Below are 12,563 nucleotides of genomic sequence, written 5' to 3'. Positions count from 1 at the left end.
CAAGAATTTTCTCCCAAACTTTCTGAGGGATCTTTTGGGCTCCTTTTCATGCTCTTTTTTTCTAGCTAGCTATCAATAGGGCAAATTGTGGCCATTGTTTGTGATTACCAGACCTTTCAGCCAAACACTCAAGAATCATGAATCACACAAAAAGTCAACTGGACCCCATGTTCAGGTGTCATGTCTGGATAGCCATCTCTTAGTAAGCCTTTTCAAACAGCAATGTGATTTCTCATAATAGTAGGTCAAACAATTGGCATAATGGACCTCAAGTGACATCAATGTAATAAAGGCAACCCTACTCAGGGAAAAAATGTATGAAAATCATTCCAAGATGGCAGATCACACGATAGCAGTGTTCCCAGCTTGGCTATTTTTATTTCCAAATGTAGAAGAGTCCCTAAAGTAGAAGAATTCAGGGCAGTTCACTAGTCCTCTTACAAGATTTTCCAAGAGCTGGGAAAGCAGGGTAACTTCAAATGGGCATGAAATTAATTCTATCCAAGTCTCAAATACATTTGAAGAATGGACCAGATTGACAGCACTGGAAAGCAAAATCCTTTATTTATTTATAGAGAGGGTACAGCAGAGACTGTCGTATTTCCCCACCCTGCCCTGCCAACTGGAGAAGTCCCTCTGGAGATAAGAGGGTCATTGAGTCTCCATGCCTCTGTGTGGTCAATTGCCACAGTGGGAAACTGGACTAAGACATCCAAATACAACACATTCCAGATTCAGTCCCCAAATAGCATTCAGAAGGTAACCACTTTGGGTCACTGCTGAGTAAGATTTCCACTAGTGACTAGGGCTGAAAGTTGCTACAATGTTGTGTTGTATCCATGCAGTCATCCAGCACCCTACCTACCCCCCAAGCCTTTTAGGGGTCCTTTTACTAAGGTGCGCAAAAAAATGTCCTGCGCTGGTGTAGACGCATGTACTGGATGCGCGCAGGTCCATTTTTCAGTGTGCCTACAAAAAAAGGCCTTTTTTTGTGGGGGCCGAAAATGGACAAGTGGCAAAATAAAAATTGGCGCATGTCAATTTTGGGCCTGAGACCTTACTGCCAACCATTGACCTAGTGGTAAAGTCTCATGTGTTAACCAGGCGGTAATGGTCTACGTGCGTACACTGCCAATTACCGCCCGGTTAGCGCCATGTGTTGGAAATTTTCCAGCGCGCTTAGTGGACATGCATAAAAAATTTAATTACCGCCCGGGCCATGCGGTAGCCGCGTGGTAGTTCAAAATTGACACACGTAGGACGCGTGTACGTGCCTATGCGGCTTAGTAAAAGGGCCCCCTTAATGATTTATGTTGTTAGCTGTAAATATGATGGCCAACATTTCTCTGATGTAGTTAGCAGCTGAAAAGATGTGAAAAGGAAGTATATCCTGTCATCAATGCAAGATATTCTGCATTATTCTCCAAGTTCAAATAACGTTTGACAAAAAGAAAAAAAAGTGTAAAAAGTTTCTCCTTATTATCATAGGTGCATTACGTAAGTCAGTTTAAATACAGTAATTGCTCAGAACAAAGGAGGAAAGGGCACCAAATATTTTCCTCCTATTATGTATCAGAATTCTGTCATTCTGAAATACATTCTGGCTCCCACAGTATAAATACACTTCAGTATTTTTGTTAGCACTGCCAGAAAATCAGCAAGCACTCATCAATACAAGCCAACAAAAGCATGACTCTTTGTACAGGAATTTTCTTGCAAGGCTACAAACAAGGACATTTAGAAAACCCATTCCTGGTGATGGGATGACAATAAATATCATCAAACTCTGTTCAAGTGTAAAGCTGAAAGAAAGGGTAAAGTGACCTAATGTACACACTGCAAATATTTACTGTTGCATGGCAAAGGAAACACAAGCTAAATTTTGTTAAACTATATACTAAATAGTCAATTATTCTGTGCTTGTATACACAGAGGGCAATTCTAGAATTGTGCATCCATTGTGGCACATATGTTTGGAGCCTTTTCATGGCATTCTGCTCCGCACCAGGAACTCTTTCTCCAATTTTGAGAGTGGACTTTTATTGAATGGAACTATTATGTTTTGTGCAACAACTCAAGCACTGAATGTTGCTTGGCTGAATTGACCCCTGATGCAGGCATTAGTTTACGCCGAAACACAGCTCATGTTGGGTCATTACTAAAATGCATGATTCCATTCTTGAAAGCCCTTTGTGCTTTTTTTCTGGACTGCTTTTGCTGTGTACTCTGACCCTTTCTGTTGTATGTACAATTTAGGCATGACCACGTACTAAAGGCCAGAAATACCATTGTAACTTGTAGTATTCTTTAAGTTACACGTGTAACTGTGAGTCCCCCCATACCCTAATAAGGTTTTGTTCATGTTTATGCAACATACCTGGGTATTTACAGACTAGCACATAGGTGGAATTTTCACAATATACAGTACAGTCTCGATTATCCAATGTAAACTGGACCCATTGCAGGATAAGTGAAAAGTTGGATATACAGAAAACAATGGTAACCCCTTAAAGAATGCATGGAAAACTTACTTTATGAATAAAGAACAGGCACAGGATATCTCAGTGACAGGGTGAATTGAATAGGTGGAGGGGTAGCATTATATGTTAAGAAGGGCCTTGAATCAAATCATTAAAAATTCTGCAGGACACAAAACACATCTTGGAATCTCTATGGATAGAAATCAAACATATAAATGGCAAGAGGCATACTCACTCACAAATCCGCAGTAGAGACCCTCTCTGTCCCGCCCCCGCGTCAATACGTGATGACAGGGGCGTGACAGAGAGGGAACCTGCGCACCTGCGAGTGAGGGAACCGCCGTCGCCACCACTCCCCCCCCCCAGGGTTGTCGCTACCGCTCCCCCCACCCACCCGGAGTCGCCGCCGCCACCCACCCTCCACCCAGCCAGGGTACCTGGCTTCACTATTCAAACCGCCGGAACGCAGCACACAGCTCATCTGAGCTGCCGTTGGCCTTCCTTACCTGCCTGTGTCCCGCCCTCGCCGACGTTACGTCACATGAGGGCGGAACACACACAGAGAAGGAAGGCCGACGGCAGCTCAGATGAGCTGTGTGCTGCGTTCCGGCGGTTTGAATAGTGAAGCCACGTACCCGGCCCGGGTGGAGGGGTGGCGGAGGGGACTCCGGGGGGGGGGGCAGCAGCAGCGGCCGCGGCGACTCCGGGGGGAGGGGTTTCGGCGAACTATCCGGGGGGGCCTTTCAACCCCCCTTCCTTTACTAGCCCATTTTTACGGGCTCAACGGCTAGTCCCATGTATAAAGAGGAAAAGGATAGTTCACTTGGCCAGAATGAACAGACAGATGCAGAAACCTTATCAGAAATTAGGGAGGCTAACAAACTGGAGAACACAATAATAATGGGTGATTTCAATTACCCTGATATTGACTGGGCAAATGTAACATCAAGGCATGCTTGGGAGGTAAACTTCCATGAAGAAATCAAGGACTGCTTGATAGAGAAGCTCGTTCAGGAACCAACAAGAGGGGGAGCAATTCTAGACCTAGTTATTAGTGGAGTGCATAATCTGGTGCAGTAAGTAATGGTGCTGGGTCCACTTAATAACATTGATCATAACATGATCAGATTTGATATAAATTTTGGCATAGTCTTCATTATTTGTTTCAATGCGTAATGGAGGAAGGCTGTATAAAATCCTTTGCCCACGTGTAAGAGGACAAGTGCCCTTGTGGTTTCATCATCATCATCTCCAGGACAATACCCCTATGTGGGACTATTTGCCCCTTCTTCAGACCTGGTCCCAGGACTTGGGTGCCTCACTGGAAGAGGACAGACTGTTGTAAGGCCTCAAAAGTTTGCAATTCATACTGAAAATCATTCGTTTTGGGAGATGCAATATAAAATAGTTATGTGCCTTTATAAGTACATAATTACCAGTGGCGTAGCTACGGGGGGCCATGGGGGCCCGGACTCCTCAAACTGGCTCTGGGGCCCCCGGTTTGGCTGGCAGGGGATCCCAACCCCCACCAGCTAAGGCGTCTGTCCCGCGCTGGTCTTACATTGCTTGTGCCCTGTCCCGTTTTTCAGCGCCATGCACGCTCATTTTAATGAAACTGAGCATGTTCGCACATGCTCAGTTTCATTACAACGAGCGTGCCATGCACGGTGCTGAAAGCAGGACAGGGTGCCAGCAGTGTAAGACTAGAGCAGGACAAACGGTTTAGCTGGTGGGGGTTGGGGACCCCTGCCAGCCAGGGTACCTTGCGGTGGTGGGGAGCAGCGGCAGCGGCGGGGAGGCAGAAGCAGCGGGGGGCAGAGATGGTGGCGGGAGGGCCGCAGCAGGGAGGCGGGCCCAAATGTGCTCCCCCACCTTGGGTTCTGGCCCCCCTCCTGTCGAGGTCTGGCTACACCCCTGATAAGTACATAAGTATTGCCACACTGGGACAGACCAAAGGTCCATCAAGCCCAGCATTCTGTTTCCAACAGTGGCAATCCAGGTCACAAATACCTGGCAAGATCCCGAAAAAGTTCCATACATTTTATGCTGCTTATCCCAGAAATAAGCAGTGATTTACTAGTTTGTAGCTTCATCGCATGCCCCCTAGATCTAGTATTTTTGGAAAAAGTAAACAAACGATTCACGTCTACCTGTTCCACTCCACTCACTATTTTATAGACCTCTATCATATCTCCCCTCAGCCGTCTTTTCTCCAAGCTGAAAAACCCTAGACGCTTCAGTCTTTCCTCATAGGGAAGTCGTCACATCCCCTTTATCATTTACGCCGCCCTTCTCTGTACCTTATGTTTCCCCCAAGAAGGCACATGTGTTACATTTGTGTCCGACTGTGAACTACCCAAAATGTGGAACTGCTGAGGCTTCCCTTGGCCATATGTTTTGGATCTGTCCAACTATATCTTCCTTTTGACGAATGATTTGCCATTTTGTCTTTTCAGTCTGGAAAACTGCAGTTCCTCTTTCTCCTCATTTGCTTTTTGGGGCAATACCACGCCCTAGATCTGGACGGAAAGTTTTCTTTGGTTTTACTGATGGCCAACGTTGCTCACCCTCCATGTTATTCTGCAGAGAAGGCTCTCCTCAGTGGTGCCTTCTTTTCACATATGGCGTAGCCAGATGATTGGTATTTTTTCATTGAAATGACGCTATATACACAACCTTGCATCTCTGGCAGGGCTACGCTTCCAGGTCACATGGAAGCCTTTTTGGAACACTGATTTCTATAGCTCGGAGCCATCTTTTGAATAGTTAACTTTGTCCCAACCTTGTGCTTATATTGGATCATGTGAGGGGGTGGGGGTGGAGGGGTAGGGGTTGAGTTTATTATAAATGAGTGCCTGTTCCACATACTGTTAGCACTTTCAGTACTTTCTGGTGTACTAGATTTTTGCTCACACTCAATAAAAAATAATTTTAACCATAAACTCTGGAGTAAGTACACACACAAAATCTAATAGATTAGGATTTAACTTTCAAAAAAAGGAGACTATGATAAAATGACCATGGAATATATCTGGTCTGATATGGAAGGCAAAAAGAGACTTTGAAAAAGAAGATTGAGTCGGAGGCAAAAACACATAATAAAAACTTAAGTATATTAGAAGCAAGAAGCCGGTAAACAAATCAGGTGGACCACTAGATGACCAAGGATTAAAAGAGGCACTCAAAGAAGACAAGGCCATAGCGGAGAGGTTAAATGAATTCTTTGCTTCGGTCTTCATTGAGGAAGATGTGGGAGAGATGTCAGTGAATAAACGCAGTAAGTACTAGTGCTCAATTCAGGCTAACAACAAAGTGCACTAGTATGAAACATTCAAACGAAGCTGATATACTGTTGTATTGGAGAAAAGCCCTCAGAAACCAAAGGACTACAACCCTTGGCAGAGAATGGTTACACGTATCGACCAGTGCTTAGTTTCTATCATAGGGCTAAAACTCTGTATTTTGTTTGTTTGCTATCACTTAAAGTGCAACAAACTTTTAACATTAATCATAAAATGGTTTCCAAATCTTGGTAAAGCTGTAAGTGCCGGCTTACAATTACAATTTTGCTAATAACAGCATAACAGTAAAGGTGACAACAGTACAGCTGGATTTACATGCTCAGAAGTAGAGAAAATCAGCCTTTTTTCAGTCTTAGTGCTTCCTTTTCCTGTGTTAGAAGCCTAAAATATTTATGACTAGTAAATCTATGCCTGAAAAACTGCATTTGTGTTGTGTTCAAAAGTAGAGGAAAAGTAATTAGTCATACTCTAAACTGGCAACTATAATCAGTCATTAACTACTTATATAGATGGGTAATCTAATTACAATAACTAATTAAGCTTAGAACAGTAACTAATTATTTTTGAGGAGTAATCGGCACAACACTAGGTGATCCTCAGCCCCAATCAACAGGAGATTCTGCTATACTTGCAGTGTTTTGTGATAATGAGTTACTTGTAATTAGTTAATTACTTTCTTGCAGTAATCAATAAGTAGTGAGCAACTTATTCATTATGCCAGTAACTGTAATTAATTACTTTTGAAGAGTAACTAGCACAACATGACATGATATGACAGAGGATGTGGTTGGCATGAGTAGGTCAAACCTTTCGGAACTAAGCATCAAGAGATGAAGTTAAGCAATATTCACATTGGGGTTGTGTATAAGATGGCTATTTTACCTCTTCACATACAATAAAGCTTTTACAATAAATATTCTTGGATGTGGTATCGGTTAAGGAAGAATAATTTGTTACTCTAAGCAGGTAAATGTAATCAGTAATCAATTACATTCCTAAATGAGTAATTTAATTACTATAACTAATTACTTTAAGCTGAGAAATAACTGTGATTAATTACTTTTGAAGAGTAACTAACACCGACACTGTACACTTGTAATGTGTATCAGTTTCTGGATATCTCAGTTTCTGTCTTAGATGATGTATAGAAAGATAAGCAATGCATCTTACCTCATTGAATCTGGTCACAAGGCCTTCAACTGTATTATGTTCACCATTCTTAGAGGTAAGAAGAGATGTCGCTAAAGATGCCTTGATGCTTGGAAGCTGGCTCTGAGAATCGGCATTTCCCATATCCCTGGTTAGGAAGCAGAGGTAGTCAAAAGGCAAAACCTTTCTATAGAGGTCCTGCTCCTGTTCTGTGAGGATACTGGCAATCTCCTCCGGGAACTGGACCAGGTGCTGCAAGGCCACCAGCTCTTTGCTCACTCCAGCGATATTTGCAGGTAGCGTGTTGGAACCAGCCATGGCACTGCACAGTTGGCGCTCTAAAATAAAACACAAAGATGACATAGCAACTTGTTTTTGTGTGCGGCAAATCTGAAACATTTTTTAAAATGGCTGGGGTTTTCCGGATTTTGGAACGGTTAAGACCTATAATAGATATTGCTAGTATAATTACCATGAAATAAGTAGATAAAGGTAAAGGAGTAAAATAAAGGGGAGGTTGAGGGGGGGGGGGGGGGAAGGGGGAGGAAAGGATGTAAAATAATGATGATGATGTTAGACTAGATGCACATGTACAATTATGACATGACTGAATGTTTACAAAATGTTTGACTTTATTGGTTTTGTTTGACGTGGTACATCATCAATAAAAACCGTTGAAATAAAAAAAATGGCTGGGTTTTTTTTCTGGAAAATAGAATGTTCCGGTTGCATAATTTATAGCTTAACAACCTATCCGGCGACTCTACTAGCAGTCCTGTTCTCCAGCTTAAGTAAATTCTTTCACTGTTGGGGGCTTTCAGTAGCACATTTTCAATCATGCTTTGTCCTTTACAGAAAAGTGAGATGCGTATCAAATGTGGTCTTCTCTTAGCTATGCTGAAACATCTCTCTTTGAAAGGCTGTATAGTGTTTCTGTATGAAGATGATAAAGAGGTTCTGTAATGTTATGCCACTGCAGAGAAAGCTTATCAGTCATAGGATATTTATTATTATTATTTAGATTTTGCTCACACTTTTCAGTAGTAGCTCAAGGTGAGTTACATTCAGGTACACTGGGCATTTTCCTGTCCCTAGAGGGCTCACAATCTAATTTTGTACCTGAGGCAATGGAGGGCTAAGGGGCTCTTTTACGAAGGTGTGGTAGGCTCTACACACGTGCAGCCCATGCCAAAATGAGACTACCGCCAGGCTAGCGCACCCCCTTAGCGGTAATTTCGGATTTGGCGCACACCCATACCGCAAGGGCAAATTATTCAGCGTTAATCGACATTGGTGCACACCGACCTCTCTCCATGTGTGTAGCATGTGAGCCTTTACCGCTAGATCAATGGGTGGCATTAAGGGCTCAGGCCGTAAATGGGCATGCGCTGGTTTCAATTATACCACAGGCCCTTTTCCCAGGCCATTGAAAAAAAAGCCCTTTTTCTCAGACACAATAAAAACTGGCCCGGCACGCGTCAAAAACATGTGGCCACACCACCGCAAGCCATTTTTTTGCTGTGGCTTAGTAAAAGGACCCCTAAGTGACTTGCCCAAGATCACAAGGAGCAGAAGTGGGATTTTAACTGGCCACCTCTGGATGTCAAAAGCGGTGCTCTAACCACTAGGCCACTCCTCCACTCATAAGCAAGAAGAAAACATGAAAACAAACCCAAATTTATTATTTTGAACAGTAAGAACTACCTCCGGGGAGGTGTGCTATTTCAGAACTAAGGGGCCTGTTTACTAAAGTGTGATAAAGTTGGGGGTTTTCCCCAGCTTGTCCTCTGTAGGTTTTTTTTTTTTACCCAAGTTATTAGCAAGTAGATGAATTTAGAGCCCCTTCCTAAGGAGGCAGAAACTGCACCCACACTAACACAGTTAATTATCACACACTAACTGCGATGTGCAGTTCACACCCACTCTTCACCCATGACTTGCCTAGTTTGCTCCCCCTTCCCCCAAATATAGGACAGACAGTTAACACATGAATTAGTGCACGCTGTCATGCTAGCATGGTAAAAGTTACCACAATTGTGTGCTAACGGCACACTCTAATTTGCACGTTTAGCACACTTTAGTAAACGGCCCCGAACTTTCATATTTTTTTCAGCAGTATGGTACTGGCTGCCAGATCAAATTGCCCCATTACAAGAGCCGGGGCAGGGGTTCCAAATCCAACTAAGAGAAAAGCTACACTGGCTGCCACTTAAAGAACATATTGCGTTCAAGATCTGCACATTAGTTCATAAAATCATTCACGGAGATGCCCCGGTCTACATGTCAGATCTTGTTGACTTACCAGCAAGGAATGCTAAAAGATCAGCTCGCACATTCCTTAATCTACACTTCCCCAGCTGTAAAGGACTGAAATACAAACTAACACATGCATTCCAGCTTTTCATACATGGGCACGCAGTTATGGAACGCCTTACCACGTAACCTAAAAACAATTTACGAACTAACTTTCGTAAATCTCTGAAAACATATCTCTTCAATAAGGCATACCACAACATCGATCAATAATTGGAACTGTTCTAAATAATCTCTTCTTATGCCTATCATCCTATTCTCCATGTAACTCCAACTATAACTTTTTACCCTGGAATGGCGAATGCCATTACGGAACATTGTAAGCCACACTGAGCCTGCAAAAAGGTGGGAAAATGTGGGATACAAATGCAACAAATAAATAAATCAAACATATAAATGGCAAGTGACCGACTCACCTGCAAATGTGCAGTAGAGACTTCCCTCTCTGTCCCGCCCTCGCGTCAAGACGTGATGACGTCAGAGGGCGGAACAGAGAGGGAAACGGAGTCGGACTGTCAGACGCTGCCGCTGGAGCCTGGAAACGAACATCGCATGCACCAACCTCCACCCCCTCACCCATCCCCGCCACTGCTCCCACCCCCTCCGTATCGGGCCCCCTGCACTGACCTGACAGCGCCTCTCACCTCCATGTGGAAGCGCTGCAGGCAGCAGCAGAGTGATCTGCTGCTGCCTGCAGCGCTTTCACATGGAGGTGAGAGGCGCTGTCAGGTCAGTGCAGGGGGTCCGGCACGGAGGGGGGAGGGAGTGGCGACGAGGAGGGTAGCTGGAAATCTCGCCCGTTTTAACGGGCTTAACAGCTAGTAAATAAATAAACCCTCAAAGGTCACAACCCAGCTGGACGCTCAGGATTTCAACAATGAACATCCATCAGTTATATTTGTAAGCAACTATGTATCGTGCGTGGTCACTGGAAATCCTGGGAAGCTGACTGGCCTTCGAGGACTGGGTTTAGGGACTCCTGATCTCTTTACGAATGTCCCACTGTAACCTGCCCTAGTCAGCTAAAATTTCCAAATAAAAGGGAAAGTGGAAAGGGGTGGGATTTGATAGACCACTTTTCTGTGGCTACAATCAAAGTGGTTAACATATTATATACAGGTGCTTATTTTGTACCTCGGGCAATAGAGGGTTAAGTGACTTGCTCAGAGTCACAAGGAGCTGCAGTGGGAATAAAACCTGGTTCCCCTGGTTCTCAGGCTGCTACGTTAATCGCTGAAATAAAAAAAAAATTGGGGGCATAGCCCAATCAGTCTGAGCCAATACTATTGAAGGGTTTATTTCCAAAACCTGCTAAGTCCGCATTGGACTAGAGGGTTTTGGAAATAAGCCCTTTAACTGTTACAAGGATAGTAATGTTTTACAGGTTTAAGAAGTATTTTATAAAGCACTATTTTCCTGGGCATGGACTAGCCTCTATCTGATTCCTGAATCTGCTGACTAATAGGAACCTGTTTCACTTCACACCACAAATAACTTGGAGGGATAAAAGGTTGCGGCCGGTGCTGAAGTACGCTACTCCATAGCTCAGTTTCAAAAGACCTACAGTCTTCACAGCTCAGATTTTGCAGTGGTGATCCTACAACCATTTACACACATGGCTTTGCAAATTCAAAAGAATGTGGACCTGCCTAAGATTTGCCCCAGGTACACCTCTGACAGAAGGATGCACAAAATGGAATTACATGCATATTTTTACCAGCATAAGATCTGGGCAATTTCATAACAAGCCACTTCCTTCCATAAATCACTGTCTTGTGTGCGGAAATAGCTTTGAAAATTATCTTCTAAATGGTGCAACATAAACCAAATTGCAGATATCATATCAGGCACTTCCAGCCCTGGAGAGTCTGAAAAGGAGATAGAGGGCTCAGAACTACAATTGGGAGGAGAACAGATCCAAGCGCACCGGGCCAGCACTAAAGCAGTATTTTAAACAAAAAAAAAAACATTGAAATCTAACCTCCTCCACCCCCAAACAAACTACACAATGAATAAAATCAGTGCAAATAATCTTAAATAGGCACATATAACAGAAAAAAAGCATTACTCAAGCAATACCTGAACACAATTTAGTGTGATCAGCAATTGACTATTACTATAAGCTTTACTTTTTGATAGAAAAAATGGCTCCCTTTTTATCCAGAAGCCAGATAATTAAATTATGCACACTGGATGTCATAAGTGTAAAAATAAAAAGCTCCACAGTGTCAGGTTCACCTTTCTTTGATAGGAGTTTATAGAATTAGGAGGAATTTTTTGAAGCTGAAAGTCATGGCTGGAGGTGCTTCTGAATCCCTATGCTCAGATGAACTGGGGGGAAAAAACTGGACTTTTTTTTTTTTTCAAAGTTCCACAAAATATAATGAAGTTCATTAATATTTTTGGATAAAACTGGTCCTGAGGAAGACACTGATTAGAGAGAGATTTGTATACAATGGAGGTAGTAGGCATGCAAATCCATAGCAGCCGACTCTGTGGGTGCTTGAGAACCCCCAGTTATTGAGAAAATTCCTTTTATGTGTTCAGGGAGGGGTTATTTCCACTGGGCTTAGCACCCCCAATAATTTCAAAAAGTTGGCTCCTATGTGCAAATCTCTCTTATGCATATTCTTTAGGGATATCCTGAAAACCTCTTCCATTGGCAACCCTCAAAGAGTAGGAGTGAAGACTAGGGATTAAAGCTAGGGCTGCATTTTGATTAAAATTTTTAATTGCAATTAATCATGAGATTAAAAATGTCTGCCAGCATCTTATTTCTGCTCTGTGTCCATCTCTTCTCCCTCCCCCCTTTGCTTGCCTGGTCCAATATGTCTCCCTCTCCCATTCCCCAGCCCGGTCCAACATCTCTCCCTCTCTCTTCTCCCCCCCCCCCCCCAGGTTCAAGATCCTTCTCTCTGCTCCCCCAATATCACACACTCTCTCTCTCTCTGCTCTCCCACTCCCCCTAGGTCCAACTTTGCTCTCTCTCTGCTCCCCCACCCCTCCCAGGATACCTCTTGTTTGGTATTGCAATATGGTTTGTGTGAGGCTCTACAGAAAAATTAGGGACCTGTTTACTAAACCGCACTAAAGGTGTGTTAGTGCTTTTAACACGCACTAACCATTAGCGTGTCCTACCTGTGTAGGCACCTACACAGCACGCGCTAAATTTGTGCACACGCTAAAAATGCTAGCACACCTTAGTAAAGAGGGCCTGTAGTGATTCAAAAATACTGCAGCATGCTGTAAGCAATGAGCATGCAAATTATTGTTGCATTAATATCGCTGAGGCACTGACAGAAGGGGTGACATTTAAAAA

The 12,563-nt window shown here is 43.4% G+C and overlaps 1 protein-coding gene across 1 annotated transcript in view; it reads right to left on the bottom strand.

Moving 5' to 3' along the window:
• The window catches only part of PLCE1 (phospholipase C epsilon 1), a 397,028-nt gene that overhangs the window by 201,077 nt on the left and 183,388 nt on the right, over positions 1-12,563 (bottom strand). The window contains exon 3 of the mRNA XM_030203041.1: positions 6,953-7,269. Within this exon, the coding sequence (XP_030058901.1) occupies positions 6,953-7,269 (317 nt within the window). The remainder of the gene's footprint in view (positions 1-6,952; positions 7,270-12,563) is intronic.

This window comes from Microcaecilia unicolor, chromosome 5, assembly GCF_901765095.1.
Source record: "Microcaecilia unicolor chromosome 5, aMicUni1.1, whole genome shotgun sequence".
NCBI classification, from domain to species: Eukaryota; Metazoa; Chordata; class Amphibia; order Gymnophiona; family Siphonopidae; genus Microcaecilia; species Microcaecilia unicolor.
The sequence above is the reverse complement of the archived record's forward strand: the minus strand, read 5'-3'. Positions and strand labels throughout refer to the sequence as shown.